This window comes from Erinaceus europaeus, chromosome 6, assembly GCF_950295315.1.
Source record: "Erinaceus europaeus chromosome 6, mEriEur2.1, whole genome shotgun sequence".
Taxonomy (NCBI): domain Eukaryota; kingdom Metazoa; phylum Chordata; class Mammalia; order Eulipotyphla; family Erinaceidae; genus Erinaceus; species Erinaceus europaeus.
This window is the reverse complement of record NC_080167.1, coordinates 15,866,725-15,893,267: the sequence shown is the minus strand read 5'-3', so window position 1 is coordinate 15,893,267 and position 26,543 is coordinate 15,866,725. Positions and strand designations below refer to the sequence as shown.

The 26,543-nt window shown below is 41.1% G+C and overlaps 1 protein-coding gene across 8 annotated transcripts in view; it reads left to right on the top strand.

Annotated features, from left to right (window-relative positions):
• Window positions 1-26,543, top strand: part of CLIP1 (CAP-Gly domain containing linker protein 1) — a 103,274-nt gene that overhangs the window by 4,366 nt on the left and 72,365 nt on the right. For all 8 annotated transcript variants that reach the window (XM_060193122.1, XM_060193126.1, XM_007539808.2 and 5 more), the window contains exons 2-6: window positions 1,452-2,011; window positions 9,397-9,521; window positions 15,006-15,228; window positions 22,572-22,769; window positions 23,347-23,450. In XM_060193122.1, coding sequence (XP_060049105.1) covers window positions 1,452-2,011; window positions 9,397-9,521; window positions 15,006-15,228; window positions 22,572-22,769; window positions 23,347-23,450 — 1,210 coding nt within the window. The remainder of the gene's footprint in view (window positions 1-1,451; window positions 2,012-9,396; window positions 9,522-15,005; window positions 15,229-22,571; window positions 22,770-23,346; window positions 23,451-26,543) is intronic.

Sequence of the window (26,543 nt, the reverse complement as noted above, 5' to 3'; positions counted from 1 at the left end):
CAAAAATGATAATGATAACAGGGACAACAGAATGGGAAAGGTGGCCTCCAGGAGTGGTGGACTAGTAGTGCAGGCACCAAGCCCCAGCAATAATCCTGGAGGCACAAAAACAACAACAACAAAAATGGAAGAAAGAAAGAAAGAAAGAATAATAATTATACAAAAGACTTTCATGCCTGAGGCTGAGTTCCTAGGCTCAGTCCCCTGGTACCACCACCATAAGCCAGAGCTACTCAGTTCTGGGAAATAAAAAGAGTTCAGTCTTATCAGCTCACAGTTTTGTATTAAAGATGGTAGTGGTGGGAGTGGGGTGGTAGTGCAGCAGGTTAAGTGCAGGTGGAGCAAAGTGCAAGGACTGGCGTAAGGATCCCTGTTTGAGCCCCCGGCTCCCTACCTGCAGGGAGGGGAGTCGCTTCACAAGCGGTGAAGCAGGTCTGCAGGTGTCTATCTTTCTCTCCCCCCTCTGCCTTCCCCTCCTCTCTCCATTTTTCTCTGTCCTATTCAACAATGACGACATCAATAACAACAATAGTAACTACAACAATTAAAAAAAGCAAGAGTAACAAAAGGGAATAAATAAATAAATATTTTTAAAAATGGCAGTGATAGGGAACTGGAAGATATCTCATCCAATAGACTGTACACTTTATCATGTCCGGTGACCTGTGTTCAAGCTCTGGCCACCCAGGGGAGAATCATGCACAGGGTAAGCTTCCCAAGTGCTGCTGTGGGGCTTCTTCACTCCCATAGTATCTCCCTTCTCCTCTCTCCACACTATTTTTCACTCTAACAAAAACAGGAACAAAAAAGAATATGCCAGGAGCAGTGGACTCATGCAGGCAATCAGTGTGGGGCTCAGGAGGTGTGGCACTGCAGTTGGAAACTTGAGGTCCATCCCTGGAATCACGTGCGCCAGACTAATGCTCTAGTTTCTTCTCTATCTTGAGTTAATAAATAATTATATATTTTTTAACTCTTAAAAAATATGGTAGTGATGGGAGCAGGGTGGTGGCGCAGCGGCTTAAGTGCACATGGTGGAAAGCGCATGGACTGGCATCAGGACCCTGGTTCGAGCCCCCGATCCCCACCTGCAGGGGGTTGCTTCTCAGGTGGTGAAGCAGGTCTGCAGGTGTCTATCTTTCTCTCCCCCTCTTTGTCTTCCCCTCCTCTCTCCATTTCTCTCTGTCCTATCCAACAACAATGACAGCAGTGACAACAACAGTAATAACAACAATGACGATAAACAAGGGCAACAAAAGGGAAAAAATAAAAATAAAAAAATGGTAGTGATTCATCAAGTATTTTTGTCTCTTTTCTTAAAAAAGAAAAAGTAATACTTCTAGAAGAGTTGTGATGACTACTGTTGCTTTCTGAGCTTAGTTTCTTTAAATTTAGGAATTGTTTGTTTGAATATAAAACCAGACCTCTTATAATCATTTTTCTGTTTTTAGTTGCAGCACCAGTAGAAAAAACAGTATCTAGTGAAAAAGCACCAAGCACTCCAGCTTCTGAGGCACAGGAGGAATTTGTGGATGACTTCCGAGTTGGAGAGCGAGTTTGGGTAAACGGGAATAAGCCTGGATTTATCCAGTTTCTTGGAGAAACCCAGTTTGCACCAGGCCAGTGGGCTGGAATTGTTTTAGATGAACCCATAGGCAAGAATGACGGTTCAGTGGCAGGAGTTCGGTATTTCCAATGTGAACCTTTAAAGGGTATATTTACTCGACCTTCAAAGTTAACAAGGAAAGTACAAACAGAAGACGAAGCTAATGGTACGCAGGCAACTCCTGCTTCCAGAACAACTTCGCCTCTGTCAACTTCTGTGGTCAGCGTTGTGTCCACCCCCCCAAATATCCCCCCGAAATCATCCCAGCCAACAGCAAAGGAAACTCCAGCTGCCTCTCAGATCAGCAACCTTACAAAAACTGCCAGTGAATCTATCTCCAACCTCTCAGAGGCTGGCTCAATCAAGAAAGGAGAAAGAGAGCTGAAAATTGGAGACAGAGTATTGGTGAGTCCAAAAACTTCCTTAAGTCTTAATGCTGAAGTGAGATGCAGTTCCTGATGTGTGGCTGAAATATGTATGAACAGGGAGTCGGGCGGTAGCGCAGCGGGTTAAGCGCACGTGGTGCAAAGCACAAGGACTGGCGTAAGGATCTGGGTTCAAGCCCCCCGGCTTCCCACCTCTAGAGGATTCTCTTCACAAGCGGTGAAGCAGATCTTCAGGTGTCTATCTTTCTCTCCCCCTCTGTCTCTCTCCTTCCTCTCTCCATTTCTCTCTGTCCTATCCAACAACGAAGACATCAATAACAACAACAATAATAACCACAACAACACAACAAAGGGCAACAAAAAGGGAAAATGAATAAATAAATATTAAAAAAAAAAGAAATATGTATGAACAGGCTCAGAGTTCATTCTGGAGGGATGACTGCTCATTTATAGAGAAGTTAACTGGCTTTTCTAGCTGTTGAATTTGTATATATACACACAACAAATCGAAACTAGCTATGTAGTTTGGGCAGAGTATAAGTTTATGACACAGTGGTTGGTTCTTTTTGTTTTAAATGAGAGGCCATGCAACAGTGATGAAAATAGAAGCTGAGTCCCAGCTTTGCCTTCATGACCTCAGTAAGTTCTCTGACTTCTTAGTTTCACTATTTGTAAAGTGAGATTAAAGATAGTACTAAACTAGCATTCTTGGGAGGATTAAATTATTTTTAACATTGCCTGCTTCACATGAACACACTTGATGCTGTAGCTATTATACTCACTGATGAAAATTTTAGGCTTTATCATTTCAGTCTTTCAACTCCAGTCACTTCAATTTGAGGCATCAAATTTGTCTAAAATTTTGACATTTTTGCTCTTTCACTTTCCCTCTCTTTTTGCCTTGCTATAACACACACATACACACACACACACACACACACACTCACTCACTCACTCACTCACTCACTCTAATGTGTATAATATAAATCTTCAACTTAGAAATGTGAACTATTTCCCCAGGTTCAATCCCTCTCACCACCATAAACCAGAGCTGGGCAGTGCTCTGGGTTAAAAAAAAAAAAAAAAAGTGAAATTTTTTTACAACACAAATTTAAGCATGCTAGATTTAGTTGTCTAAATTATTTGATTTAAGGATAAGGAAGACAGGGTAATGATTATGCAAATAGCTTTCATTCCTGAGCCTCTGAAGTCCCAGGTACAATCCCCCGTAAGTACCATCATAAACCAGAGCTGTGCATCTCATCTGTCATGGCCGTCGGCAGGCTGAACATGCTATACACTGAGGTGTGCTGATTTGGTTATTTCTGAAATTTAAGGGAGGTCAGAGTTGCTTATAACAAACCTTTATTTGTCCTTCATCTCTCACTAGCCTCTTTCTGCTTCACTTGTCCTCATGAACATTACATAGATCTTATTAGTGGAAGACTTTCAGTGTGATCGACATGATGAGCTTTTTAGGGTTGATGATGATCATCATTTGATGATTCTTAGAAATCCCTAGGGTAGCTAGTTACTTTGAATGTGTCTGAGGTGGTCGTGCTAATTTTAGTTATATATTGTATATATCAAGGCTATGATGTCAGGCTCTTGAGAAACCCAGCTGACTTAGAGATGTTTTGTTTTAACATGATTGTCTCCATGTCTGGGAATGTGTGTTCTATGCTAAATTCTTAGCTTATGACCATAGATGAGGAGACTTTCCGGCCTCTTGTTAAAGTCACAAGCCTTATCTTTAACTTCTTCTCCTTAAATATTTTTAAGTCAGTGCTCAATGACTATATGGTAAATACCAATTAACTGTATTTACCTTTTTAATAAGCTACTTAAAGACTATGACAGATAAGAGGCCACAAAATTCCTGTGAAATAATCTGTCACCACTTATTGGACATTTTATAACTTTATAAACCAAGGCACAGTGAGATTAAGTGGCTTGTGTGGGACTTGATAATGAATAGACGGGACAGTTCAGGGAAGATGAAATGTTTCCTGTTTTCTGCTTGTGGACCCAGTCATTAATGCAGCAGGATTTATCAGTGGCCTTATTTTTCACAGGAGCTCACATGAAAGGCATTCTTCTGTTCCCGTGGCAGCATTTTGTAAATTTCTTAGAGTGCTTGTCACATGTCTCTGGAATTATTTATCAGGGTTTCTCCATCAATGAGCAGCACTGTTTTTTGCTTGCTTGTTTGTTTTGTCTTGTCTTTATATGCCAAGGACCTAGGCACTAAAGAAATATAAGCCGTATGAATGAAGAAAAACTTAAAACTCTGAAATTTGCCAAACATGAATATGGTGGCTAGGTTTTTTTCTAGTTGAATTTGTAGCTAAAATTATGTTGATTTTTTCCTTTGCTAGAACACTGCTCAACTCTGGTTTATGGTGGTGCTAGGGATTGAACCTGGAACCTTTGGTGTCTCAGGTGTGAGTCTTTTTGCATAGCCATTATGTTGTCTTCCCAAACCTTAAATTGTGTTTTTTCCCCTCAATTTTTTTTCTTTTTTAAAATTTTTATATATTCCCTTTTTGTTGCCCTTTTTGTTTTAGTTATTGTTGTTGTTGTTATTGATGTTGTTGTTGGATAGGACAGAGAGAAATGGAGAGAGGAGGGGAAGACAGAGGGGGAGAGAAAGACAGACACCTGCAGACCTGCTTTACCACCTGTGAAGTGACTCCTCTGCAGGTGGGGAGCCAGGGGCTCGAACCAGGATCTTTCTGCCTGTCCTTGCGCTTTGCACCATGTATGCTTACCTCGCTATGCTACCGCCCGGCTCCCTTAATTATGTTTCTAGCAGTGACTTCTAATTTTTACTATATTGACAACTGTTTAGGAGTCATATTTTCATATTTTGAGAGTGTAGAGGCTGATAGTTTGTATTTGTCACAGAAATATATTTTTCTATGTTGAAAAGTATATTTGGATAATGTGTTGGTTTGCTGTGTGTAAGAATCAGGTTTGTGCGTGGCCTCTGTCTCACTGAAGGAATATTTAGTGTTGTACACACAAACACACACACACACACCCACACACACACACAACCTCCACCTCTGTATCTAAAAAAAATAATAATTTTTTTCTTTCATAGTTTGATATTTACCCCCTAAAATGTAGATTTGAAAATTCTTGCTTATGTTTAATGTAAATACACAAACTAGAATTGTCTAGATTATCTGGAACAGGAGTAAAGCACTCAAACTTCACATGACTTTCTTTTTCTTGAAGATATTTTGAACAAATACCAGTAATTTTTGTAGGGGAAGGAAAAGCATGTTGTCTGTTCTGTGAACCAAGAGCTCCAAGTTTGGTGGGACAAACAGTAGAAGAAACCTGCCTATCTTAGGAACTAGTAATCATCTGCTTTAAGCTTTGTATTGTGGTTTTTCCCCCCAGGATAAATATATATATTACTTTACCTGTATTTAGAAAAATAGTTGTTATTCTGTTATTTGTCGTCTTCTTTTATAAACTTATCTAATCTGGATGAAGCCTGTCGTTTACTCAGAGAGTTTACTAACCACAGCCTGTCAGACGCCTCTTGGAAAAACAGTATCATGACAGTAACTTAGACTCACCCCCAAAGAATTTAACAGCTTATCTGAAGAGATTCCATCATCTTTAACGTGCTTTGCTCACTCGTCTGATGTTGGTTAGACTACTGCTCTAAATAATGTGGTTTAAGAGAGGGCAGAAAAAACTTTGATATTTGCAGTTTTTATGCTTGTAGCAAGTCCTCAAGTAACACTGTGTGTTACCATCATTTCATTATACTTTTGTTGAGAGAAACCCCAGCCAACAAACAGTATGACATTATTGAAGGGCCTAGTTTTGTTACGTCACTTTGCTTGAAATTACAGCATCCAAAAGCCTATTGACAATATTAAGTGATGAGTTACTCACACTACTACTAAGTGTTCAAAAGTCAGATGTACCAAATGTGGAACTTCTACACTCTTTCAGTTGGGCACAACTGTTAACATATATTGACTCTTTTTTGGGTCAGATACACTGTTAAACAGTTAATGGTGGTCCAGGAGGTGGCACAGTGGATAAAACATTGGACTCTCAACCATGAGATCCTAAGTTTGATTCGTGGCAGCACATGTACCAGAGTGATGTTCTGGTTCTTTCTCTCCTCCTATCTTTCTCATGAATAAATAATTCTTTTAAAAATTGTGTAGATTGTTTTTTTAAATATTTATTTATTCCCTTTTGTTGCCCTTGTTTTATTGTAGTTATTATTGTCATCGTTGTTGGGTAGGACAGAGAGAAATGGAGAGAGGAGGGGAAGACAGAGAGGAGGAGAGAAAGATAGACACCTGCAGACCTGCTTCACCACTTGTGAAGCGACTCCACTACAGGTGGGGAGCTGGGGGCTCGAATTGGGATCCTTATGCCGGTCCTTGTGCTTTGCACCATCTGCGCATGTAGATTGTTTTTATCTAATACTCAATAGAACTATAGTCATCCTCATTTTACTTATGTTGAAACTCTAACACTTATAACTGATTAACTTAAATAATGGGCAAGGAAGATAGCATGATGATTATACAAAGACTTTCAGGCCTGGGTCTCTAAGTTAAAAAAAAAAGAGAAATTAATAGTTAACTAATAAATGGCATTTGATGTCTAATTTTAGAGCCTCTGCTCTATGTTAGCATATTTGTTATTCTGCTTGATTCTAAGATGTCAGAGATACCCCTATATCAGCTATGTCATAGCTTTTTCTTTAGTTGGTGTGCATGAAAATGACTTTTTCTCTGAGATCAGATGCTATTGGGCGTGTTCAGGGTGATTAGGCCGTAGACATGATTTTTTCTCTATAGGTCTTGTCAGAAAGTTGCCTTTCCTTGAGCCAGCAAATGTCTCTTGAATGCTGCCTTATCCTGCCAGGTGTTGGGGTTTTGGTGCTGGACTCAACAGAGTTCCTCAGTGAGTGACATCTGGGGGTTTCTGAAATGTCTTAGGGCTGCTTCAGTCACCCATGACATTCCTAGAGTACCTTAAGTCATAATTTCTTCAGTTCATTATTATTATCATTGTCGTCGTCATCATCATCATCATCATCATCATCATCATCATCATCGTTGTTTATTGGATAGAAACAGCCAGAAATTGAGAGGGAAGGGGAAGATAGGGAGAGACAGAGAGACACCTATAGCACTGCCTCACCACTTGAGAAGCTTGCCCCTGTAGGTGTGGACCAGGGGCCTGAACCTTGGTCCTTGCGCATTGTAACATGTACACTCAACCAGCTGCACCACCACCTGGTGCAGCTGCTTCAGAGCTTTAAGTCAGTTTAACAGAGTTCCTCTTTCAGATGAAAAAGTGTATAATCTTGAGTCCTAAACATTTTTCTTCCTCAGCAGAGGGTTAAACAAAGTTTAAAACTTCATTCTAAACTCACTGAAAGCTATATTCAGAGAAAACTTGTACACAAAATGTCTTATTACAAAGCAAGACTAAAAACAAACTTAGTTTTGGTCTTCGGAATTTAGGATGGTAAGAACAGTAAACTAGTGGTCTGAGAGGTGACGCAGTGGTAAACTTTGGACTCTCAAGCATGGGGTCCTGAGCTGGATCCCTGGCAGCACATGTGCCAGAATGATGTCTGGTTCTTTCTCTCTCCTCTTATCTTTCTCATAAATAAATAAAATCTTAAAAAAAAAAGAAAAGAAAAAGAACAGTAAACTAAAAGAAATTCGGATAAAGTGCTCCAGGAGATGGTGGTGTGGATATAGCATTGCACTCTCAAGCATGAGGTCCCGAGTTCAGTCCCTAGAAGCAAATGTACCAGAGTGATGTCTGGTTCTTTCTCTCTCCTCAGTAAATAAATATTTTTTTATTATTCAGTTTAATTAAAAAAAATTTAAATTAGCCTTTTGCTGTTTTCATATTTATGTTATTCAGTTTCTGATAATTCCAAGTAAATTAGCCTGGACTTTAAAAAATATTAATGGGGAGTCGGGCGGTAGGGCAGTGTGTTAAGCGCAAGTGGTGCAAAGCACAAGAACAGGCGAAAGGATCCCACCTGCAGGGGAGTCGCTTCACAGGCGGTGAAGCAGGTCTGCAGGTGTCTTTCTCTCCCCCTCTCTGTCTTCTCCTCCTCTCTCCATTTCTCTCTGTCCTATCCAACCAACAACGATGACATCAAGAACAACAATAATAACTACAACAATAAAATAACAAGGGCAACAAAAGGGAAAATAAATATAAAAAAAACTTTAAAAAAACTATAAAAAATATTAATGATCCCTACCATAGTAAACTGAATTCCAGAGCTCATCAATTTTGATTTTCAATAAACAGAGCTTTCAAATAAGATGACAATGATAGCAGTCTCCATAGTCTTAAAATCTAGGTGATAGAAACATCCTCATGGTTCAGTAACTTGTAATAATGTAACCTGGTCACTGACTATTATACTGATATACACCCTCAGTAGTTTCTAGCAGCAGAACATCGGCAATAGACAGTACAAATGTTTTCATTGGATTGTAGAGTAATTTCCTTATAAGAAGGAATTTTAAAAAATAAAGTTCAGGGAGTCTGACGGTAGCGCAGCGGGTTAAGCTCACCTGGCGCAAAGCCCAAGGACCGTTGTAATGATCTCAGTTTGATCCCCCGGCTCCCTACCTGCAGGAGAGTTGCTTCACAGGCGGTGGGTGAAGCAGGTCTGCAGGTGTCTATCTTTCTCTACCCTCCTCTCTGTCTTCCCCTCTTCTCTCCATTTATCTCTTTTTGAAGGAGGAAAATCTCTCTGAAGTGGAAAAGTCTTTTTCTAAGGCAAGGGATAATTTAGTGGGCAGCCCTAGTGACTACACATTATAGGTTCTTTCATTACTAGAATGTTAGGAATCAGCTCACTCCAGTAACTTTTTTTTTTTTGCGCCTCCAGGGTTATTGCTGGGGCTCAGTGCCTGCACCATGAATCCACTGCTCCTGGAGTCCATTTTCCCCTATTTTGTTACCTTTGTTGTTGTAGCCTTGCTGTGGTTATTATTGTTATTATTGATGTCGTTCGTTGTTGGATAGGACAGAGAGAAATGGCGGGCGAGAGAAAGACATCTGCAAACCTGCTTCACCGCCTGTGAAGCGACTCCCCTGCAGGTGGAGAGCTGGGGGCTCAAACCGGTATCCTTATGCGTGTCCTGGCGCTTTGCGCCACGTGCGTTTAATCGGCTGCACTACCGCCGTAGCCCCTCTCTCTAGTAATTTAACTCACCCAGGCACACTTTGCCAGCCATCGGAGAGAAATTTTTAGACAGATGAAGAGAAGGTTCTGATAGGAGGTTAGATTACAGTGTTTAATTATTGCTTGCAACCACAAGGGATTAAGTTATTAAATTATGTTCATCAGTTCATTGTAACTTTTTCTTCTTTCAGGTTGGTGGCACAAAGGCTGGTGTAGTCCGGTTTCTTGGGGAGACAGACTTTGCCAAAGGGGAGTGGTGTGGTGTGGAGTTAGATGAGCCTCTTGGGAAGAATGATGGGGCTGTTGCTGGAACAAGGTTTGTATGGAATTGTGCTACATCTTGTCTTTTTTCACGTAAATGTACTTAGATACTGTATATAATCAGATGGAAATGGGTGAGGCACTTTTCTTTGCTGAATCTCATCTGCTCATTTCTCCTGTTCCCCTGCTCATATCAGGACTGTTTTTTTCCTTTTTAATGTGGTGCTAGGGAGTGAATCTTGCATTGGCACAATACTGCTAAGTCACCTCCCAGCCCAATTAAAATGTATTTATTAATTTATTTATTTTTATTTTATTATTTTTTTTACACATACTCTCTTGAGAGCCTACACACATCTCTCTTTCCTGGTTCGCTTCAATAACTGCTTGCCCCTGTAACCTGGCACAGTCTCATATTATTCTCCCCTGTGGACATTTGCCTATGACCCAACCAACAGAATTCAAAGGGGACCTAGTTCTTTTGCCCTGCTTTAGTCATAATGATACCACTCTAGCTATGCTGTATAAAGCCAGAACCCACTTCCTTTTCTTTGTTTGCTGCACTATTTATTATCTGAGAAATAAGAGATGATCATTGAAGTTGTCTCCAATGCAGTGGGGGCCAGTCTCAAACCTGAGTACCATATATGTTATCCAAATGACCTATCTCATCAACCCACTTTGAAATTTACCACCCAGTTTCCCAACTTTCATTTGCTTTGCAAGCTAATGAAATCCTTCTTTTCATTCGTCCTTCTTTCTTTTATTGTTGTAGAGCCAGATGTTGTAGTGCGCGGGCCACAGAGAAGAGAGAGAGAGGGTCCAGAGCGAAGAGGAAACACAAATCTTTTTTTTTTTTTTTTTTACAATATTTCACTATTTCATTCATCATTTTTCATGGACCTGTATTCTCCCCACCCAGCTACCCACCCCAGAGTCTTTTACTTTGGTGTAATACTCCAATTCCATTTCAGGTTCAACTTGTGTTTTCTTTTCTGGTCTTGTTTTTCAACTTCGGCCTGAGAGTGAGATCATCCCATATTCATCCTTCTGTTTCTTTTAATTTATTAATGAGGAAGAGAGAGAACCAGAGCATCACTCTGGTATTTGTGTTGCCTGATACTGATCTTAGGAGCTCAAGCTTGAGAGTCAAATAATTTGTCCAGTATTCCACTTTGAGGGCTGCTCCCAACCCAGTTTTTAACCACTCTCTCTTTCTTTTTCCTTTCTTTTTCTTTTTCCTTTTTCTTCTTTAAACCAGAGCACTGCTCAGCTCTGGCATATGATGTTCCTAGGTATAGAACCTGGGACTTGGTATCTCAGGCCTGAAAGTCTTTTTTTTGGGGGGGCCAGGTGGTGGCTCACCTGGTTGAGCGTACATGTCACAATGCACAAGGATCCTGGTTCAAGCCTCCCGGCCCCCACGTGGAAGGGGAAAGCCTTTCGAGTGGTGAAGCAGGGCTGCAGGTGTCTCTCTGGTTCTCTCCCTCTCTATCTCCCCCTTCCCTCTCAATTTCTGGCTGTCTTTATTAAATAAATAAATACAAAAAATTTTTTTAAAGGTTTTTTCCCCCCTTCTACTAGAGCACTGCTTAGTTTTGGTTTATGGTGGTGCTGGGGATTGAACACTTGGTGCCTCAGGCATGAAAGTGCTGAAAGGCTTTTGCATAACCACTATGCCCCTTCCTCTGCTCTGTCCCATATATTTTGAGAGTTCTGCCATGTTCTGCAGGGAGTTGAGTGCAGGGTGTTTGTGTGTTGTGCCCGTTGAGCTCCCTGTTGGCCTCAAGAACTATTCTTTTGACTTTATGTTTAGTTCATCTGAGTAGTCTCTGAACAAGCATTCAATGAAGTTTCTTTTCTTTTCTTTCTTTTTTTTTAGATATTGTTGTTGTTATTGCCAGGAGTAAAATCTTGTGCCTTTTATATGTGAGGCATGTGTTCTATAGTGAGTTGCATTCTCAGCCTCAGATTTTTTTTTTTGCCTCCAGGGTTCTCGCTGGGCTCAGTGCCTGCACCACAAATTCACTGCTCCTGGAGGCCGTTTAGTCCCTTTTGTTGCCCATGTTGTTTATTGTTGCAGTTACTATTATTATTGTTATTGCAATCGTCATTGTTGGATAGGGCAGAGAGAAATGGAGAGAGGAGGGGAAGATGGGGAGAGAAAGACAGATACCTGCAGACCTGCTTCACCACTCCTGAGGCAGTCCCTTGCAGTTGGGGAGCTGGAGGCTCAAACCGGGATTCTTAAGCTGGTCATTGCACTTTGTGCCATATGCACTTAACCCACTGAGCTACCGCCTAGCCCCCTATTTTTTTTTTTTTAAAGACAAGTTTAGGATAACTACAAATCTGAGAGGAAAGTATATCTGTATCCCTTCTGCCCCAGACAAGCGAAACCTTCATCATTCTCAACATCTTAAACTGGTACATTTTTCTTTCTTTCCTTCTTTCTTTCTTTCTTTCTTTCTTTCTTTCTTTCTTTCTATTTATTCTCTTTTGTTTGTCCTTGTTTCATTGTTGTAGTTATTATTCTTGTCGTTGTTGGATAGGACAGAGAGAACTGGAGAGAGGAGGGGAAGACAGAGATGGGGAGAGAAAGACAGACACTTGCAGACCTGCTTCACCGCCTGTGAAGAGACTCCCCTGCAGGTGGGGAGCTGGGGGCTCGAACCAGGATCCTTAAGCCAATCCTTGCGCTTTGCGCCATGTGTGCTTAACTCTCAACTCCCAATTGGTACATTTCTTAACAATGGATGAGCTTACTACTACACATCACTATCATTCACAGTCCATAGTATGTGTTAGGTTCATTCTTGGTGGTGTACCCACTATGGACCACTCATTACACAGTTAGACAAATATGTAATGATGTTACCCACAATTTATTATACTAGTATTTCTAGGAATTCTTTGTTTTTCAAAGAAGGCAGGAAATATGCCATCCTTTGGGCTTCTCTCCCTTTTATTTCCTTTTTTTTTTTTTTTTTATAATACTTTATTTTAGTGAGAGAGATACTGAGAGAAAGACCAGAACACTGCTCAGTTCTGCCTTTTGGTGGTGCTGGGGATTGAGCCTGGGATGCAGGAGCCTCAGGCATGGAAGTCTTGTGCTTCTCTCCCTCTTGATACTGAGTGAGTGGGTTTCTGAGTAGGGTAGTGAAGCGAAGGATGTAACTTGTGTTTTGGAGAATGGGTGATGGCACACCTGGTTGAGCACACAGCACACACATGCACAAGGACCTGTGTTTGAGCCCCCACTTCCCACCTGGGGGTGCTTCACAAACTATGAAGCAGATCTGCAGATGCTTCTCTTCCCTTTTCTCTTTTTAAATTTTTATTATCTTTATTTATTGGCTAAAGACAGCCAGAAATTGAGACGGAAGGGGGTGATAGAGAGCACTATGACCATTTTCCCTTTTTTTCCCTTTTTATTTTATTTGATAAGACAGAGAGAAGTTGAGAGGGGAGTGGGAGATAGAGGCCTGGGCGGTGGCACACCTGGTTAAGTGCACGCACTACAAATGTGCAAGGACTCAAGTTTGAGTCCCTGGTTCCCCACCTGCAGGGGGCTCGCTTTGCGAGCGGGGAAGCAGGTCTGCAAGTGTCTGTCTTTCTCTCCCCCTCTCTGTCTTCCCCTCCTCTTTCCACTTCTCTCTGTCCTATTGAACAACACTAACAACAACAAAATGGAAAAAAAAAGATATGTTTCATGTCTGATGATACAAGCTTGGTTCTGTGGCAGGTGAACAGAAGGCAGGCAAACCTTTCATGATGAGAATGCCTCCATTCCTGCCTCTCAGAGATAAGGATTAAATTTTTACAAGCAAGTGTAGGAAGAGTTCCCTGCAGAAAATATTTTGAAGGCCTTGGACCTTCAAGTGCAAAAAAAAAAAGTCCACAAAAAACCAACATTTATTTTAATGAGAGAGAGAGAAAGAAAGAGAGGGAGAGAGAGAGAGAGCGAGCGAGCAAAAGACAGAGAGAGACACCAGATCATTACTCAGCTCTATAGTTTAGGGTGGTGCCTGGAGAGTCTCAGACATGAAAGTCTTGCATAACCATTATGCTGTCTCCCCAGCCCTCAGTACAATTTTATGAATATACAATATGTTAACTAATAGCTTGATTAAAATGTGCTACATTGGGAGTCGGGCGGTGGCGCAGCGGGTTAAGTGCACGTGGCGCAAAGCCCAAGGACCGGCAGAAGGATCCTGGTTCGAGCCCCCGGCTCCCCACCTGCAGGGGAGTCGCTTCACAGGCGGTGAAGCAGGTCTGCAGGTGTCTGTCTTTCTTTCTCCCTCTCTGTCTTCCCCATCTCTCTCCATTTCTCTCTGTCCTAGCCAACAACGATGACATTAATAACCACAACAATGTTAAACAACAAGGGCAACAAAAGGGAAAATAAATTTTAAAAAAATTAAAAAAAATAAGTAAAAATTAAAAATAAGTGCTACATTTAGTTAACATTTTATTTAAAATTTTACTGCAAGTTTTGTATAAGCACATAAGCTTTATCTACTAAATGAAGCAATAATAATAGAGGAGATAAAAGTTTCTTGGTGCTCTAATGATTTTGAAATGATCCTTTAATATTAAAACATACATCTCTTTAGTCACATGAGATCCAGTGTGAGTCCTGTAACTGACATTATTAGTCCTTATTTTTCCACATATATATATTTCATATTTCTTTCTATTTTTTGTTGCCCTGGTTGTTTTATTGTTGTAGTTATTATTGATGTCATTGTTGTTGAATAGGACACAGAGAAATGGAGAGAGGAGGGGAAGACTGAGGGGGAGAGAAAGATAGACACCTGCAGACCTGCTTCACCTGTGAAGCGACTCCCCTGCAGGTGGGGAGCAGGGATCCTTATGCCGGTCCTTGTGCTTTGCGCCACCTGCGCTTAACCCGCTGCACTACAGCCCGACTCCCCCCACATATATTTTAATGAATCTACCAGCACTGGGTGCTTATTGAGTTTCATTTTACCCTTATTTAATTATTTGGGATCATTGTATTACTGAACTTCTCTGCTTTACATTTATCAGACATATTTAGAAATATTTATTTCTGAAACCAGAAAGCGTGGCCACACCAGTGTACTTTCAGGTCAATTTATGTAAAAGAACTTTTTTATATATGTATGTGGTTATATTGCCAAGATGTGTCTCCAGGAGGCAAAAGTTTATTCTGTATTCTTAGCATATTCTCATGGTTATTTTTAAAAAGATTCACAAAGAAGAGAGAGAGGGAGAAGGAGAAAACCAGAGCATAATTCTGGCATATTCAGTGCCAGGGATCAACTTCTCATGTATGGGAATTGCTGCAGTATACAATAATATTATAATTTGTTGGGGTATTTTCTTAAACATTATTGAGATTATTTATCAGCCTCTTATATGTAAATGCTCCACACTGATGCATTATTATAGCCTCTTGGTAGCAAAGTGGTTAGAAGTTATGAGACAGGAAAGTTTATCACTGATAGTTGTTATTTCTTGTAATTGAGTTGGTTTTCATTATTGTTCTCTAAAGGTATTTCCAGTGTCAACCCAAATATGGCTTGTTTGCTCCTGTCCACAAAGTTACCAAGATTGGTTTCCCGTCCACCACGCCAGCCAAAGCGAAGGCAGCCGCTGTGAGACGAGTGATGGCCACCACTCCTGCTGGCCTGAAGCGCAGCCCCTCTGCCTCTTCTCTGAGCTCCATGAGCTCCGTGGCTTCATCTGTGAGCAGCAAGCCCAGCCGAACAGGACTAGTAAGCTCCCTTTTCCTTATTGCATATCTCTACCTGCCAGGCACCATAAATGCCCACTATTAGTGCATCTGCTTTGCTTTAAGAACTGTGAACGGGGCTGGCAAAATAGCTTACTCAGATGGTACACCTGCTTTGCCGTGTGCTCAGTGCAGGTTCCAGCTTGGTGCTTACTGCATGGGAGGAAGATTTGGTGCTGTGGTGTCTCTCTGTCTCTGGAAAAGTCTGGATCAGTGAAGTCCTGATGATGAGAAGGAAAAGAACTGTGAACCACCACTTGTGCTTATACTGAAGATACAAGTTTCACAGATAAAAATCTCATGAAATGAGGCCAGGAAAATAACATGAGTGGTAGAACACACAGCTATAGTGCCTGAGGCTTCTAGCTCAACTGTGGTGCTTCGTGGTGAAGTGGGGTAGTTCTCTGGCTCTCTTTAGCTTCCATGTGAAACTCTATTTCATATGAAGAAACTGAACCTTACCAAAAAGACCTCCACAGGAATGTCATTTTGAGATAGAAAGAAATATCTTAACAATCCCTCAGAGTAAGTCTTTAAGATATACTAGGTTTCGCCCGTGTTCAGCAGGGAAGCAATTACAGAAGCCAGACCTTCCACCTTCTGCAACCCACAATGACTGTTGGTCCGTACTCCCAGAGGGGTAAAGAATTGGAAAGCTATCAGGGGAGGGGATGGGATATGGAGTTCTGGTGGTGGGAATTGTGTGGAATTGTACATCCCTTTATCCTATGGTTTTGTCAGTGTTTCCTTTTTTATAGAAAAAAAAAAGATATACTAGGTTTTGGTAAATCTATAATAGCTGCTCCTTAGTTTACTGAATGATTTCTCTGCTGTTTTTTGGGCACAGGAATAATAAAAAAATGAAAGATCCGTTTTCTCAAAAACTTTGACTTAATTTTTGGGAAGAAATATTTTTTGAAAAATGGCAGGTTCACAAAAGATTTTTTTTAAGGATTTATTTATTTATTCATGAGAAAGATAGGAGAGAGAAAGAACCAGAGATTACTCTGGTACATGTGCTGCCAGGGATTGAACTCAGGACCTCATGCTTAAGGGTCCAATGCTTTATTCACTATGCCACCTCCCAGACCATGGTTCACAAAAAATTTGTGAGTATAGTTTAACTCACTTAAAGCAATTAATGCGTGGAGTTTTTCACTTGGGCCAGAGGGTGCAGAGAGAAATTTCTGGGATTAGAAATTGTGACTGGGAAGAGGTTGAGTCTCTCTCTCCCCAATGTTTACTTGTCCATCATATTAACTTAACAAAGAATTGGAGAGAAAAGCATGACTTTCAGGCATTTTAAAGCTTTTATTCAGGAAAAGTCAAAGTCTTTGCACAGAGAAACGTGAACAAAAAGGCAATAAAATTGATGAAGCTGACCTCCTTTATGTACTTCTAAGGCCCCTGCTTACACTTCCTTTCTAAGCCACACCCACACCTGTTACAACTTCTGGGCATCCTTTCTTTTTCAAACTCTTCCTTTTTAGGTAAGGGAAACCAATTCCTGACTTCTTCAGGTACTCTCTAAATTCTCTTCTGTCTCAGCGACATGGCAAAAACAAAGGTTTCTGGTCGCCAGAATTCTGGGTCCCAGTGTAACTGGAATGAAGAGCCCTCTCTGGTCCTAACCTTTTCTTAAAGTTTTCTAGGAAAAAGCCATGTTCTTCCCCCCACCCCCATCTCCTACTCCCTCTTCCTCTTAAAATAGGTATCACTTAAATCTGTCCCTTAATTTTGGGTTTACTCAGATCAAAGCAATTCTTCACCTTCCCTGCCCTTATTTATTTTCTTTTTTTATTTCTTTATTGCGGAGTTAATGTTTTACATTCAAAAGTAAGTACAATAGTTTGTACATGCATAAAATTCCCCAGTTTCCCATATAACAATACAACCCCCACTAGGTCCTCTGAATCCTTCTTGGACCTGTAATCTCTCCACCCACCCATCCCAGAGTCTTTTTTTTTTAAAATTTATTTCTTTATTGGGGAATTAATGTTTTACATTCAACAGTAAATACAATAGTTTGTACATGCATAACATTCCCCAGTTTCCCATATAACAATACAACCCCCACCAGGTCCTCTGTCATCCTTCTTGGACCTGTATTCTCCCCACGCACCCACCCCAGAGTCTTTTACTTTGATGCCTTTTACTTTGGTGACATATGCCAATTCCATTTCAGGTTCTACTTGTGGTTTTTTTTTTTTTTTCTGATCTTGTTTCTAAACTTCTGCCTGAGAGTGAGGTTTATTTTCTGAAGTAAACGAAAATTTAAATTTGAAATAGTATAAGATCATACTGCAGATTGATGGCAAACCACAGGCAGGAGTGATCTATCTGATTTTGGAGTGACTGCTGGTCTTTGTTAGAATTTTGCCTTCTCAGGGAGTCGGAAGTTAGTGAAGCAGGTTAAACGCACGTGGTGCAAAGCGCAGGGACCGGCGTGAGCATCCCGGTTCGAGCCCCCAGGCTCCCCACCTGTAAGGGAGTTGCTTCACAGGTGATGAAGCAGGTCTGCAGGTATCTGTCTTTCTCTTCCCCTCTCTGGCTTCCTCTCCTCTCTCCAATTCTGTCTTATCCAACAACGACAACATCAATAACAACAACAGTAACTACATCAATAATAAAAACAACAAGGGCAACAAAAAGGAAATAAATAAATAAAAGAATTTTGCCTTCTCTTCTGTTGTTACTGTACAGACTGTGGAGTCTTTCTTTTCTGTAGGGACTGTGTTCCACTGTCAGCCAGATAGGTTTTCTTCCTCTTACATTGAACTATTTAATTTCTCTTGAACTACTTAATTTCTCTTGAACTATTTAATTTCTCTTGAAATAGTTCTCTTGAACTATTTAATTTCTCTTGAACTATTTAATTTTCTTCCTCTTACATTGAACTGTTTAATTTCTCATGTAAAAAAAGTGTACATCCTTACAATAAGTTACTGATAAACTTTAATGAGAAAATTTTGACAAAAACATAATGGAGGTGAAGAAACTTCTGACCAAAGCTGTATTTGGAATGACCTGTAAGCTCTAATATGGACATGAATCTACTTTTCTAATCCTGAAAAAAATGCACAGAAGTGTCTACTCTGGGTTAGAAATTCTCTCTGGAGTAATTTTTATTATGCTGTAAAATATATATATATTTTAAACCAGAGTACTGCTGAGGTTTGGTTTATGATGATACTGGGCATTAGAAGAAAAGCCAGAGCCTCAGGCACTGAAGTCTTTTTGCATAACTATTATGCTATCTTCCCCAGCCCTCACATTGTAATTCTAAGTGTCATATTTCTTTGAATAATGCATTCTCCCTGCACCTGTCCTTACTTCCAGATGAGTGCTGAGTCTTCTGTTTTACCTCATTCAGTGAAGAAAACTGACCAAGCAAAAATTAAATATTCTTATCTGTAGAACAGTTTATTTTTGTATGCCTTTATGAGTGGGTATAGTTTATAAACCAAAATCACCATGCATGGCCCAGGAGAAGGAACAGTGTATAGAGTATGTTGAACTTGCATGAGGTGCTAGGTTGGGCTTCTAGCATCTTATATACTAGAGTAATGCTCTAGTTCTTTCTCTCAGCCATTCTCCTTAGTACGTTAATATATCTTTTTTAAAATTTACCATGAGCATGTGCTAAGAGTATAGAATTACTGTGTTGCTTCTTAGAACTATACCATGGCAGTATAATTCAATATATATTAAAGACTACATATATGCATATATTCAATGCAACATGATCTTTAAAAAAATTTTTTTTTAAATTGTCATTATTTATTTATTGGATAGATACAGTCAGAAATTGAGAGGGTAGGTGGAGGGAGAGAGACATAGAGACACCTGCAACACTGCTTCACCACTTGCAAAGCCCTCCTCCTGCAGTTGGGGACTAGGGGATCGAACCTGGGTCCCTGAACATTGTAACATGTGTGCTCAACCAGGTACGCTACCATCCGGCCCCTGCAACATGCTCTTAAAGTACACAGATATGTGTAAGCTTTCTAGTTTCACAGCGTCTTTAGTGTCTACTTGTTCTTTGCATATGCAACTTCATCGTCCCTGGGCCACCTTTTTCATACAGAAAGAGACAGTGGGAGAGGTACCACAGAACTGTAACTTCCCATGGTGTAATGGAGCTCTTACTTGGTGCCAGGACATGAAGCTGGGCCACACACAGTAAAGACTATGCCCTACCTGGTGAGCGACTTCCCCAACCCTCAGGTATTTTTCCATAGTTTCCCATAGGCCAAAAAAAAAAAAAAAGGCCACTGTTCTACTTATTAGATAATTTGGTACGAGCAACTTAATATTTATTATGTTCCACCAATTAGTAGATAATAAAAAATATGGTACACAACAATTGAAAGAAAAAAAATCTTTTTGTTCCTTTATTTTTATTGCCATTTGGACTGTATACCTGCATGATTCCACTGCTCCTGGCATATTGTTATGTTCCCTTTTCATTTCAGGTAAATTAAAGACAGAGTAAGGAGAGATACCACAGCACTGTTCCACCATTCATGAAGCTTCCCCTTGGTGCTGAGGGCTTGAACATGGGTACTCCTCAGGCATGGGAAAGTTTACATTATGTTTAGTGAACTTCCTCCTGGCCCATTTATTTATTCTTTGAAAACTGTAACTACTTACTGTTGGGGTATGTTACAAGTGGTGGCTCTCCCAGTCAAATGCACACATTACTATTGTTGACCCAGGTAAAAGCCCCTGGTCTTCACTTGTGGAGGGGGCTTCACTAGTGGAGCAGTGCTGTAGGTGTGCTCTCTCCCTCTGTCACCCCCTATTATCAAAACAAGGGAGCCCACAATAGTGGAGTCATGTAGGCACCAAGTCCCAGCAATAAATCCTCCTGAGAAAAACAGAAAAGCAAACAAAAAGGGTGTATGTTCCTGTTGAGTACTGCACATCTTGTCCTACCCTGAGATTTTATTGGATATTGCCATCCTCATTTCCTCTGCCACATTTATTTTTTTGCAGAGTACTTGCTCTTTGTCATGACAGTCTCCAGAACAGAGTTTTGAAAAGTCCTGACCTCTTTGAAAGGCTTGTACAAGGCGTCGGGTGATAACGCAGTGGGTTAAGCACACATGGCACAAAGCACAGGGACTGGCAGATGGATCTCAGTTCGAGCCCCTGGTCCCCCACCTGCAGGGGAGTTGCTTCACAGGTGGTGAAGCAGGTCTGCAGGTGTCTATCTTTCTCTCCTCTCTGTCTTCCCCTCCTCTCTCCATTTCTCTCTGTTCTGTCCAACAACGACATCAATAACAACGATAACAATAATCACAACAATGGTAAAACAACCAGAGTAACAAAAGGGAAAAAAAAAAAATAGCCTCCAAGAGTAGTGGATTCATGGTGCAGGCACCAAGCCCTGGCAATAAATCTGGAGGCAAAAAAAAAAAAAAAAAAAAAAAAGGCGTGTACAATCTAATATTCTAATACTGAAACTGAATTACGTCAAGTAGTAGTTTGTACTGTGTCCAAGAGGTATTGCAGTGTTTCTCTTGATTTTTAAAAGAGTCTTTAGCACTGAGTTTGTACATTGACATGGAGTGTCTCTCTGAAGGCATTAATATTCAGGAAGAAATGTTGGTATGAGAAAGTGTAATTTAACTATATGATGAAATAGGAAAATCAAGGTCAGATGGTTAAAGCAATAGGAATCTGTGACCTAGGAGATAGCACAATGAATAAAGAGTTAGACTCTCAAGAATGAAGCCTTGAATTTGATCCCTGGGAATGTATATGCCAGAGTTCTCCTCCGATTCCCTGTCAGTCTTTCTCAACATATAAACATTTAAAAAATAAAAATAGGGGCCAAGTAGTGGCATACCTTGTTGAACACACATTGCAGTACGTGAGGACCCGGGTTCAAGCCCCCCAATCCCAACCTGCAGGAGGGAAGCTTTATGAGTGGTGAAGCTGTGCTACAGGTGTGTCTCTTTTTCTTCCTTTCCTCACAATTTCTCTGTCTCTACCCACAAATAAGTAAGTAAATAAATAAAGATATTAAAACATTAAATAAAAATACTAGAAATAACCCCTCCCACACACAATATTATAGTGTAATTCAAAAACTTTCACTAAATAGAAACAACAAAGGACAATTTGGATTTGTTTGGATTCCTTTACTGTCATTGTTATCAAATGGCCTATTAATTGATGGTAGTGTCTCACTTTTAATCTGCTCTGAGGGCTCAGATAGTCTGATTAAGAGAAGAGCGTACAAGTGTCAAATGAGGTTTTGATTGCAGAAGATTAAATCAGGCTGAATTGAACTAGAGCCAGTGATGACTAAGTGTAATTGGCCTTAGACAAATGCTTGTCAAGGGATGAGGCCTCAACTACTTTCAGCCTTGGGAGCTTACCTTGAAAGAATATTACTCAGGTTGCTCAGTTACTGGCTAACCTTTACTAGAAGACTACTTTCTCTGTTCTCACATGACTGTTAGCCTCAAGGTGGAGCAGCTAGGCTAGTGAAACTGCAAAGAGGAACAGAGGGCAGCCCCACCACCCCTCATCCCTACAGACTATCTCAACCTTTCCTCATGCTCCCTTTCATTCTCTTTTCTTCCATTTTACTTCCTACTTTCCTTTATCCCTAGGTTTCTCTGTCTTTTTTTTTTTTTTCCTTCATCCCCATGAACTTTTTCTTAGTTGTTTCCTTACCCAGTTGTGGGCATGGACACTCACCCATACTCTTCAAGGCAGATAAAATTTTCTTCTTAAGTTTGTCTTTATAAACCTCTCTGATGATCGAGATTCAGATGCTTGAGGCTAGAATTGTGTGAAATGTCTGCTTTTGCTTTTGACAGAAAGGTGAGGATTCTGATAAAGATTCAATTATTTAATAAATTGAAGGGTGACTTCTTGGTTACTTAATGGTATTTAAAAGCTTAAGAAGTTGAAAGAAGCCCCCACTCCAAGCCTGAGGATCAAAAGGTTAATTAACAGAATGTCATAGTATGAAGATAACTAGGCCTGAAATGGAGTTTAAAGAACCTTGCTACATCTGTTCTGTGGCATTTTTCTCAATTCCTACAAGAATCTGCCACCTGAGCCACTTACTCTCCTTTTTACACACCTTCTGTATTGTTCTAGCCTCCTAAATTGATATGTTCTGTGTGAAATTTGCAGACAGGCCAAATGCTGTCTTGTTTTCTTGATGAAAAGCCTTTAGCAGTTCTGTGAGCTGGGCAGTGCTTTGCTTTGTGCTTTGAGGAGACACCTACCATGCATGCTTTGCTCCCTCCTTGCTGCCCTGCCAGCGTCATCTCCCTTCACCTCTTTAACTTTCCTTTGCAGTTGACTGAAACATCCTCCCGTTACGCCAGGAAGATCTCCGGCACCACTGCCCTGCAGGAGGCTCTGAAGGAGAAGCAGCAGCACATTGAGCAGCTGCTGGCTGAACGGGATCTAGAGAGGGCAGAGGTGGCCAAGGCCACGAGCCACGTGGGGGAAATAGAGCAGGAGCTAGCTCTTGCCCGGGACGGACATGACCAGGTGAAGTCTGGTGCTGACCTTGTGACAATGGTGATGGGTTCGAAGCTGAACTTCTGGAGATGGAGATGAGGGAGGAGGCTGATTGACATACCTGGTACTTGGAGCCCAGGAACTAATCTTGAGAATACTGGAAATGAATATAAATGTCTTCTCTGGGCTTGTTCAAAAGCTATGACCTGGATATCAGTTTGCATCATCAGAAAGATGAAATTTTGTTCTTCTTGAGTCTGCCTTACTATTCTTGGTCTTTATGTCTGATCTGTGGCATGTCTGATAGGTAAAGATTTTTAGTAGGCATTTACCAGGCATTACAACTCTAGTAGACTGTTCTTTGCATATGTTGCAGAATAGATGAGAGGTATTTTAACATTGCCCTCCATTGCTCTGATAGTGCTCTTGTTTTCTTATCTAGCTTCCAGAAATGCTACTGAGAATAAAGATACAACATTTTATATGTAACGATTGTAGGAAAGTGCCAACTCACGTGATCCCACTTAGCCAAAGCTCTTTGGAGGCTTCCTTAGGTCTGTCTCTGAGCCATAAAGAGGCCACTCACTGATATTTTTGCCTTCCCCAGCATGTCTTGGAATTGGAGGCCAAGATGGACCAGCTCCGGACAATGGTGGAAGCAGCCGATAGGGAGAAGGTGGAGCTACTCAATCAACTTGAAGAGGAGAAAAGGTGATCCCAGGCTCTTCCTTGGTGCAGCTATGCTTTTTTTTTTTTTAAATATTTATTTCCATTTTCTGCCCTTGTTGTTTTATTGTTGTAGTTATTCTTGTTGTTGTTGTTGGATAAGACAGAGAGAAATGGAGAGAGGAGGGAAGACAGGGCGAGAGAAAGACACCTGCAGACCTGCTTCACCGCCTGTGAAGCAACTCCCCTGCAGGTGGGGGGCCGGGGGCTGGAACCTGGATCCTTACGCCGGTCCTTGTGCTTTGTGCCACGTGCACTTAACCGTCTGTGCTACTGCCCGGCTCCTGCCTTTTTTCTTTTTTTCTTTTCCCTTTTGTTGCCCTTGTTGCATTTTTATTGTTGTTGTAGTTATTGTTGTTATTGATGTCATCGTTGTTAAATAAACTGAGAGAAATGGAGAGAGGAGGGGAAGACAGAGTGGGGGAGAGAAAAACAGATACCTGCAGACCTGCTTCACCTCCCGTGAAGCGACTCCCCTACCAGGTGGGGAGCTGGGGGCTCGAACCGGGATCCTTGAGATGGCCTTTGTGCTTAACGCGCCTTTTCTCTTTTTAAAGAAACTTAAAAGGGGCTGCCGATATAGCTCACCTGTATAGTATACTTGTTTCCAATGCATACAACCCAGGTGCAAGCCTGCATTGGTGTTGTGGTTTCTTTTCCTCTATCTGAAAAAGTCAGCTCAGCAGTGAAGCCCTGATGACAGCGTAAAGAACGTTAAGAAAAATCTTCCCTTATTGATGTTAACTGTTAGAATCAAGGATTAATTGTGGGTTTAGTGGAAATTGAACTTTTCATACTATGTTAGGTTTTTTTTATTTTATTTTTATTTTATCAGAGCACTGCTCGTCTCTGGCTTATGGTGGTGTTGGGGATTGAACCTGAGACTTTGGAGCCTCAGACATGAGGGTCTTTTTGCATAACCATTGCGTGCTATCTACTCTAGCCCCCCCTTTTTTTTCTCCCAGGAGGTTTGGAATTATCTAGATTAATAATAGTAATAAAAATATTTGCCCAGTTAACTTAACATATATTCACTGTGCCAAAACATTCTCTTGAGGTTTACCTTTCACTCCGAAGTTAATTCAAACCCAGCTTCCACCCAGAATTATTCTTTTTTTATTATTGTTATCCTTTTAAAAAAATTTTATATTTGTTATCCCTTTTGTTGCCCCTTTTTTAAATTATTGTTGTAGTTATAATTGTTGTTATAGATGTTATCATTGTTGGACAGGAGAGAGGAGGGGAAGACAGAGAGGGGAGAGAAAGATAGACACCTGCAGACCTGCTTTACTGCCTGTGAAGCGACTCCCCTGCAGGTGGGGAGCTGGGGGGCTCGAACCAGGATCCTTATTCCAGACCTTGCACTACGCACCACGTGCACTTAACCTGCTGCGCTACCACCCGACTCCCCCCTTTTATTATAACTATCTTTATTTATTTATTGGATAGAGAGAGCCAGAAATCGATAGAGAAGGGGGAGATAGAGAGGGAGAGAGCCAGAGAAACACCTGCAGCCCTGCTTCACCCCTCATAAAGCTTTCCCCCTGCAGGTGGGGACTGGGGGCTGAAACCTGGGTCCTTGAATTTTGTAACATGTGCTCAACCAGGTGCGTCACCACCTGGCCCCCAGAATTATTCTTTTAAAAAATTTTTTATTATCTTTATTTATTGGATAGAAACAGCCAGAAATCAAGAGGGAAGGGGGTGATAGAGAGGGAGAGAGACAGAGAGGTACCTGTAGCCCTGCTTCACCACTCATGAAGCTTTCCCCCTGCAGGTGGGGACCGGGGGCTTGAACTTGGGTCCTTGTGCATTATAATACGTGCGCTCAACCAGGTGCGCCACCACCAGACCCCCTCAGAATTATTCTTTTTTTTTTTTCTTTTTTATTTAAGAAAGAATTAACAAAACCATAGGGTAGGAGGGGTACAACTCCACATAATTCCCACCACCCAATCTCCATATCCTACCCCCACCCCTGATAGCTTTCCCATTCTCTATCCCTCTGGGAGCATGGACCCAGGGTCATTGTGGGTTGCAGAAGGTAGAAGGTCTGGCTTCTGTAATTGCTTCCCCGCTGAACATGGGCGTTGACTGGTCAGTCCATACTCCCAGTCTGCCTCTCTCTTTCCCTAGTAGGGTGGGTCTCTGGGGAAGCGGAGCTCTAGGACACATTGGTGGTGTCTTCAGTCCAGGGAAGCCTGGCCGGCATCTTGATGACATCTGGAACCTGGGGACTGAAAAGAGAGTTAACATACAAAGCCAAACAAATTGTTGAGCAATCATGGACCCAAAGCTTGGAATAGTGAAGAGGAAGTGTTAGAGGGGTACTCACTGCAAACTCTAGTGTACTTCTGCTTTCAGGTATATATTTTGCAGTAGTTTACAGATACGTGTGAACATATGCTCTCTCTCACAGAACCTGGTGTATATCTAGGTTTTGGGATTTTGTTAGAAAGTGAACCACCTGAGATGGAATTAGAGTGTGCTATAAAAGGAAAGGTCTCACCGAGTAATGAAGCTGAAGGGTTGTCATTCCACACGTGAAGTCTCTGGACACAGTCTGAAGTGAAGCATGTTGAGGTGGCAATCATTGCGTTGGTTAGGTTGTGATCAGCAGATGCAATATTATTTGATGTGGATTGGGAGAGGCATACGGGAAAGTGGGCCCTATCCAAGGGTTCCAGGACTGGGGGAAGTAGAGCCTCTATAGTGGAGATGTGAGGTTCCTGCTGCCGTAGGGTTCCAAAAGACAATCGATAGTTAATGTTATCATCACATTAATTGGTAATTGGGTTAACTTTGCAAAGTCCCTTTGTTAGGGTTTGCTGCACAGTAACCAGCGTCTTGTATACAGCTGTGCTGTTGGCTGCCTCTAGAATTATTCTCGATGGAAAGATATTGTAGGTACAATTCACTTTGTATTTAGGAAGCTTCTCCCTCCCACTTCTCTTCTTTCTGTTTCTTCCTTGCCTCTCATCCTTTGCCCCCATATCCATCCCCTCCATCATTTTTTTCTTGTTTTCTTTTCTTTTCTTTTTTTTTTTCAAAGATTTTATTTATTTATTTATTAGTGAG